The sequence below is a fragment of the Phoenix dactylifera genome, unplaced genomic scaffold (assembly GCF_009389715.1).
Source record: "Phoenix dactylifera cultivar Barhee BC4 unplaced genomic scaffold, palm_55x_up_171113_PBpolish2nd_filt_p 000186F, whole genome shotgun sequence".
Classification (NCBI taxonomy): domain Eukaryota; kingdom Viridiplantae; phylum Streptophyta; class Magnoliopsida; order Arecales; family Arecaceae; genus Phoenix; species Phoenix dactylifera.
The window spans coordinates 234,584-242,820 of record NW_024067714.1 but is presented as its reverse complement, the minus strand read 5'-3'; the positions used below and the strand labels follow the sequence as shown (position 1 = coordinate 242,820).

General features: G+C 52.9%; 1 protein-coding gene across 1 annotated transcript; it reads right to left on the bottom strand.

The window, feature by feature from the left end:
* Positions 1–322: 322 nt before the first annotated feature.
* On the bottom strand, positions 323–1,255 carry LOC103706121 (probable aspartic protease At2g35615). Its single transcript, XM_008790127.2, has one exon. It carries the CDS (start codon positions 1,253–1,255, stop codon positions 323–325), a length of 933 nt encoding a protein of 310 aa, XP_008788349.2.
* Positions 1,256–8,237: the final 6,982 nt, after the last annotated feature.

Here is an 8,237-nt window from a genome sequence, read left to right as displayed (position 1 = left end):
CAATCATGTTGATGCCATCGGTCGGTGCCATGAGAAGGCAGACTCTTCTATAATCCACCTCGGCATATATCTGACGCTTTTCCAAGGAGAGCGAGAGTGTTCCAGAAAACCGGAAATCCACCTCGGGTAGAAGCCCATTGATCGATCTGACATGGTCCCATTGAACCACAAGTCCCAGGGGTCGTTCGGTTGGGGCAGCAAATCTGGCAGCTTAGCATATTCCCTCACCTTGGATGCCACCTCATTGAACAACGGCTTCTTCAAGAAGGTGAGGGGCGTCGATGAGGCGAAGACAAAAGAGCAATCGCTGCCCAAAAAATCCTCAGTGAGGTTCAGCGGCATCCGCCTGACGATCACCGCAGACAACTTCGGCGCCTAGCGTAGCACGGCTCGCCTCGCACCTGGTCAAGGGGGCCGACCCCGTGCCCTTCAGCCTCGCATCTGCCCCTAGGTGCAGAATGCTGGAGGTTTTTCCAGATGTGCTCTTATCCCAGTTCTTAAAACAGTGGGAGAAGGTATGCGGAATTCGATATTTCATATTAAAGCCGAACAAGAGCCCAAAAGTGCTCCCGATGAGGCCCACCCTCGCCGGAGCTAGTTTCGTTGAGAATGAGTTGTCGCTGCCACAGCCAAAAGATATGCCTTCGTAGCAGATGCCATTGATGGTGAAGACGTCAGTCATGAGGAGACCGGTCGCCTGGCTGTTGTTTCCAGAGGACTTGATATACTTGCAGGAGTTTTTGTTGTCGCACCGCCAGTTGAGAAGCTGACTGCATCTATTCGACCAGCAGGAGTTCATGGTGCTTGTCGAGGACTTGGACGGGTCGTAAAGAGGGCCCAAAGATGGTTTGCAGCCTGGACATGGCTCGCATTGAGTCCACTTGAAGTCACCCGGCACATCGAGCATTGCCGTCACCGGCACCGGAGGAGTGCCTATGACAAATTCCATCAAGTACTCCCCGCCGACCTGATCGAAGCTTGCCTCATCATCTTCTGCAGCTAGCGACATCAGCGAGTTGCTGAGGCCCTCAAGGGCTGCTTGGAAGTAGTCACGGTAGGCAACCGAGCGTCGGTGGACCCTCCGCCACTTCTCTGCGGTGGTGGTAGTCGAGTCAAAAAGAGGGGACTCAAAGGAATCACGGTGAATGAGACGGATGCTCTGCTGGTAGGAGAGAGATGGAAGTACAACGAGGAAGAGGAAGAAGAGGAAGAAGAGGAAGAACTTCGTAGAAGCTGGAAGTAGAGACAAAGCCATGGTAAACTTGATTTAGTTTGAGAGAAGAAATGTCCAGCAAATGGAATGTTATAGCCTCCGAGGTCGTCATAAATGGGTAACCAAGATATGATCTAGATCCAATCAGGACGATATATATATATATATATGGATCGGTTTCAATCCAGTCCATATATATACCACGCGAGAGTATCGCTTGGCTATGAGCACGTGAATCATATGTAGATAGTATGATTTGGAAATTCTCCGACGTATCTACTCATTAAATAGTTTTATATTTTGACTACAAGTCTAGAAACGCCCTAGGCAACTCTGTTTTTCCAACCCACAAGGTGCCCCCAGAATAACTTGCCACATACGAAACTACCCAATCCACATACGAATACATGTTTGGCCTGCAAAGCCACATCACCACTTGTTATGGCCCAAATATTCCGAAGCAAAGGGCGGCCCTTGCCACCACTGCTGGTGCCACCCTGAATCCATCTAATTACAGTGGTCGAGTCACCCTCAAGTAGGACTGAGCTAGCCCGCAGTACTCGCCGAGCAGGGCCCAGGCCGGCCCATGCTACTCTCAGCTCTGCTCTAGAAACTAAAGTGTCGAAAATCTAGCAGTCTCCAGAAACCACCACCCTATAGTTCGGACCTCTAATGACAAAAACAGCACCCCCCTCCTGCCACCATCAAGCACACATCCATCGAAGTTGACCTTCAGAAAACTCAAGGATGGAGGTTCCTAGGTAAAAAGCACCGTTCAAAAAGTTTTATTTAATAAATAAAATATAATATGTTAATATACGGTATTACATTTATGATTACTACAAATTGATATATTCTTACAAATTATGATATTATTATTATTATAATATGTGAATCCAGTATTATTATTTCAGCACAATATTATAATAGTATTACATTATTATATTACTTTCATATAAACATAATGCAGTATAAAGAATTGTTAATCTACAAGTTATATATTTTATTTTAATCTATATATTATAATAAATAATGTAATTATCTTTCAAAGAGAGATTACCAAGTAACAAAGAATGTCATTATTCAAAATAGAAATTCTTGATTCCAATAGCAATAAAAATGAAACAAGCAACATTTTTGTTTACACAGATTCAAAATACGAAGATATAAAGTACAATATCCATGCTACAAGCCCTAAAGAAAGAAGTCAATAAGTTATACGAAGAGCCACAATACGAACATTACAGTCTCTCATTATTTGACTTTGGTACTGGTTCTTCCTGTGATTTATCAATCTCTAAACAATTAGAAAAGAATACATCATCGTCATCATCATAAGATTGAAACTCAAAATTTGTAATTGCATGATCCCTAATGAAGTTGTTGACAGCAACGAAAGCCATCACAATTTGAACTTTTTATGATAAGGAAAGTTGAGTGTTGTACTCAATCTATCTAATTTTCTTCATAGAAAAATTTGCAGGATCAACAAATACCTGGGACAAGGCCTTTTCGCTTATGGTTGTGGTAAGAGATAATATGGCAGGTCTCACAATCAACCCATGGTCCGTGGACGATTAGGAAAGAAATTTTGTTTCTTCTATTTCCTCGGCGAGAAAAAGAGTTTTTTTCTTCTATTGGGCAACCTGGGCTGCAAAACAAATGTTGCATCAGTACACAGAATAGTAACTACAGGTGAACCAATCTTCGTGCCTCAGGTTAGGGGAGTTGAATTATGCTTGTAGCCTTCCTATGTTTGTTTAATCTGCAGTTACACTGCCTTAACATGACACAAACATCCCATTGTACTCATAGTCCGCCATCATATCACTGATACCCTATGTCAACGGCTAAATACATATTGTTGGGGGGAAAAAGTGTCGCCACGCTTTGGTAAGCAGACCCCTCCGAGCAGGGGCCAACCGAGTGGACCCCTCCAAGCAGGGGCCAGCCGAGCAGGGGCCGACCGAGCAGACCCCTCCGAACAGGGGCCAGCCGAGCAGACCCCTCCGAGCAGGGGCCGACCGGACAGACTCCTCCGAGCAGGGGCCAACTGAGCAGACCTCCTCCGGCTTGGGGATACTCAGTCTTACCAACCTAAGGACGCCTGAGTTGCACACTGAGATTACGTCCACCCGCAGCACGGTCGTGCAGACAATTAATGTGTAAGGGTCGTGCAGACACCCGGTTCACTCAACAGTCAAAACGCATGGCCCTTGCAGGCCCCTGGGCTTACTCAACAATTAAAGCGTATGGTTTCCGTTGCCTACGGACATCGAGTCTCTCACGGCAAATCCGCATGCCTACAAATGATGGCGACTCCGTGATGACAGACTCCGGCGTAATCTCCTACCATGATAGCATTGACTTACATGATCAAGCATTAATGACCAATTGTACGACAACCAATTTGCTCTGTCACGTCACAGGTAGCCCGATCCTCCCTATAAAAGGGGAATTCCTCCACTTAGGGGGGGGGGGTTCTTTCCGTCTCACTTTTTCTTTCCCCATATAGACCCCTGACTGACTTAACCATCGGAGTGCGGCGCCGGAGAGCCCGGCCACCGGCTTCTTGCAGGTCTCCAGAAGGACGCCGCCCGCCGACGCGCCGCCACCCAGGCAGCGGAGCTCCTCTTCTCCAGCCGACGGCCGCCCCCGGGTCCAATTTCCAGCAACAGTTGGCGCTAGAGGAAGGGCCCGAGTCGCGACCATGAAGCTGAGAAGCAAGGGAGCTTCCAATGCCTTCCGACGTCCTCCACCTAGCCCCGGACACTCTGTCCAGAACTCGCCACCTCCGGCCGATTCGACTTCCCAAGTTCGGCCGGAGCAGTTTGATGCCCTGGTGCAGCAGGTTCAGGCCTTGGCCGCCGCTGTCCAAGGCCTGCAACCTAGGGGCATCCCGGCGGCACCACTCCCTCCGGCCTCAGTTCAGCCGGTGCCTCCTGTAAGCGGACTGCCCCTCCCAGGCCAAGATCCCCGTGCTCAGGCCTCCCCCTGGGGGGAACACCCGGTGAGGGGTCCTGGTGACTGGCCACAACCGTCAGAAGCCGAGTCAGTCCCAGGGCAACCTGCGCCAGAGCGGACCGCTGCGGCGGTCCCCCCGAGTGATGAGCTCGACAAGAAAGTCGAGAAGCTGAAGCGCCAGATTGAGGCGCTCCGCAGCAGGAAGTCGGGACGTGATGGTGACTTCGAGTTCACCACGAGGTCCCCCTTTTCCCAGCAAATTGAAGATGAGCCGGTCCCGCCAAGGTTCAAGATGCCTCAGGTGGAGCCTTACAACGGCAGGACCGACCCCCTTGACCACTTGGAAAGCTATCGGGCCTTAATGGCCCTGCAAGGAGCCTCGGAGGCTATGCTTTGCAGAGCCTTCCCAGCAACACTCCGAGGAGCAGCCCGGCTTTGGTTTACCGGGCTGAAGCCTAGCACCGTCTCCTCCTTTGAACAGCTCGGCAGGCAGTTCGCCAGCAATTTTGCTGCCAGCCGACCCTAGCGGCGGACCTCCGACTCCCTCCTCGACATAAAACAAAAGGAGGGAGAGTCTCTCAGGGAATATTTGGACCGGTTCACCGCCGCAACATGGGAAGTCCGGGAGCTTGACCAGTCAATTGCCATGTCAGTGCTGAAGACGGGGGCCCGGTCTTATCGATTCCTCTTCTCCATCGAGAAGAATTTTCCTGCTGACCTCACTGAGATGCTGGTCCGGGCGCGGAAATACGCAAAGGCCGAGGAAGCTGTCGCTTCCAGGCGGGGCGGGGCCGAGCAGGCCTCCAAAAAGCAAAAGAGGCGCCAGGAGCGAGGCCATCCCAGAAGCCCGTCCCCGCGCCGAGCCAAGAATCCGCCTCGTCTGAAGAGTCCGCCCCGATTGCGGGGACCACTTCGTCAGAGGTCTCCGCCTCGCCCAAGGTCTCCACCACGGTCCCGCATACCCAACGGGAGGTACGAAAATTACACTCCCCTTACTGCTCCTCGGACCGAGATCCTCATGGAGATCGAAGGCCGGGACTATTTTCGGCCCCCGCCCCCAAGACGGGATCCCGGGGCCTGGCGCAACCCCCGGAAGTACTGCCGCTTCCACCGGGACCACGGCCATGATACGGAGGACTGCTTCCAGCTCCGGGACGAGATTGAAGCACTCATCCGCCGAGGAGTGCTTGACCGGTTCGTACGGAACCGGCCCGCAGGAAGGCCCGCAGAGAATCCCACACAGCCCGAAAATCCAAATGCCAACAGGCCCATCGCCGGCACCATCAACACCATCCAAGGCGGAGCCTCGGTTGGAGGAGCTCCAAAGGAAGGAACCACTCCGAAGCGCTTGCGCGCCTCGGAAACTATCTCATTTTCGGATGAGGACTTAGAGGGAGTTGAAACTCCCCATGACGACGCTGTGGTCGTCTCTATGGTTGTGAATAGGTTTGATGTAAAACGTGTCTTAATTGATAATGGGAGCTCGGCGAATGTTTTGTACTTTAATGCCTACTCTAGAATGGGGATGGAACAGCAGCAATTGCGAAGGATGAATGCCCCGCTGGTCGAATTTACTGGAAACTCAGTCCCAGTGGAGGGCGAGGTTGATCTTGTGGTCACAGTCGGGCTCGCCCCACGAGAAAGTACCGTGAGGATGGGTTTCCTCGTGGTGCATCTGCCCTCGGCTTATAATGCCATCCTCGGACGACCAGGGCTCAATGCACTTCGAGCCGTAGTCTCAACCCGCCACCTACTCATGCGATTCCCCACCAGCCAAGGAATCGGCGAAGTCCGTGGGGACCAGGCGGTAGCAAGACAATGCTACATGGCGACCCATGAGGCGAACCAACCAGCCAGGGAGCCGGTTCCGACAACGGACGACAAGCTCTCGGCCGAGACCTTAGAGGCGCGGGTCGGCCCTCAAAAGAATCGGGTGGAGCCCGGTGAGCTGCTCATTCAAATTTCCCTGCAAGAAAATTTTCCTGAGCTAACCGTCCAGGTCGGCTCTGGCCTTGACGCTCGCGAGAGGAATCGCCTCTTTTTTCGTTCTCCACGAGCTCTTCTTCCGGGCAGACGGTCATCAGCTTCCTGCAGAACAACATGGATGTCTTCGCCTGGTCGCCCGCAGATATGCCGGGGATAGATCCGGAGGTCGCGGTCCACCGGCTCCAAGTAAAGCCCTGCAAACCCGTGCGGCAAAAGAAGCGAAGCGCCGCCCCAGAGTGACAACGGGCGATAACTGAGGAAATCAACAAACTCCTCAAGGCCGGCTTCATCCGGGAGATATCCTATCCAGAGTGGCTCGCCAATGTGGTCCTTGTCAAAAAGGCCAGCGGAAAATGGCGCATGTGCGTGGACTACACCGACCTGAACAAGGCCTGCCCAAAGGACAGCTTCCCACTCCCTAGCATCGACCAGCTCGTGGACTCCACCTCGGGACACGAGCTACTGACATTTATGGACGCCTTCTCCGGGTACAACCAAATCCGGATGGCGCCGGAGGATGAGGAAAAGACGGCCTTCATCACCGACGGGGGTACCTATTGCTACAAAGTAATGCCCTTCGACTTAAAGAATGCTGAAGCAACTTATCAGAGGCTGGTCAGCCGGATCTTCAAAGACCAAATAGGCCGAAACATGGAGGTCTATGTTGATGACATGTTGGTAAAAAGCAAAATGGCGCAAGATCATGTGACCGACCTCAGTGAAGCATTCTCCACACTACGAAGGTACCGAATGAAGCTCAATCCGGCCAAGTGTGCGTTCGGAGTCACCTCGGGCAAGTTCCTTGGCTTCGTAATTACACAGCGAGGAATCGAGGCCAATCCTGAGAAGATCCGAGCGCTCCAAGAAATGACGCCCCCGAGAACAGTCAAGGAAGTGCAACGGCTTACGGGCCGAGTTGCAGCTCTCGGAAGATTCGTCTTCCAATCGGCCGAGCGCTGCCTTCCGTTCTTTGCGGCTCTCAAGAAGCCAAAAGATTTTTTATGGTCGGCCGAATGTCAGCAAGCCTTCGAGGAGCTCAAGTGTCTTCTTGCCTCTCCTCCGCTGCTCACGAAGCCTCAGCAGGGTGAGCTCCTCTACTTGTACTTAGCTGTTTCTCCTGTAGCGGTGAGCTCGGTCCTGGTTCGGGAGGAGAGCAAGCTCCAGAAGCCGGTATATTACACAAGCCGGGTCTTGAGGGATGCCGAGACCCGATACTCCATTTGTCTCGGCTAAGGATGTGGATCAAAGACCACTGACGCAGTCTAAAATGACTAAAAAAGCCTCATGGCCAGCTGGAGAAGACCACCTACGCCTTGGTCGTCTCAGCCCGGAGGCTCCGGCCCTATTTTCAAGCTCACACGGTGGCCGTGCTGACCGATCAACCGGTGAAGCAGATCCTGCAGCGATCAGATCGTGCCGGTCGGATTACCAAGTGGGCTATCGAGCTTGGGGAGTTCGACCTCGAGTATCGACCCAGGCCGGCGATCAAGGCACAGGCACTCGCCGACTTTATAGTCGAGTGCACCGTGCCGGACAAGCCCGAGCCCGGGCTAGCGCTAGTGGAGCAGACCCCGAGCCCGACTTGGACCCTGCATGTTGATGGTTCTTCGAACTCGGGGGGTAGCGGAGCGGGCCTCATCCTCACCAGTCCAGATGGAGTGGTCGCCGAGCAGGCCCTGCGCTTTGAGTTCCCCGCCTCTAACAACGCGGCGGAGTACGAAGCACTCATCGCCGGGCTCAAGTTGGCCAGGGAGCTAGGAGTGAGGGACCTAAGGGCCTTCAGCGATTCCCAGCTGGTTGTGAACCAAATCTTGGGCGACTTCGAGGCCAGAGAACCCACGATGCAGGAGTATCTTCGGAAAGTGCGGGATCTTACTTCGACTCTGAGCTCCTTCCGCATCCAACACATCGCCAGGACGGGGAACCTCAGAGCAGACCAACTATCAAAGCTGGCGTCTTCTCGCATGAGCGAGCTTCCAAAAGCAGCGGCACTGGAGTACCTCCAAAGACCCAGCACAGAGGAGCCCGAGCCAGCCCTTTGCATTGAAGTTGAGCCGAGCTGGATGGACGAGTT

What these genes read in the sequence shown, in the direction of transcription:
- LOC103706121 (XM_008790127.2), bottom strand. Translation starts at nt 1,255, where the DNA reads ATGGCTTTGTCTCTACTTCCAGCTTCTACGAAGTTCTTCCTCTTCTTC.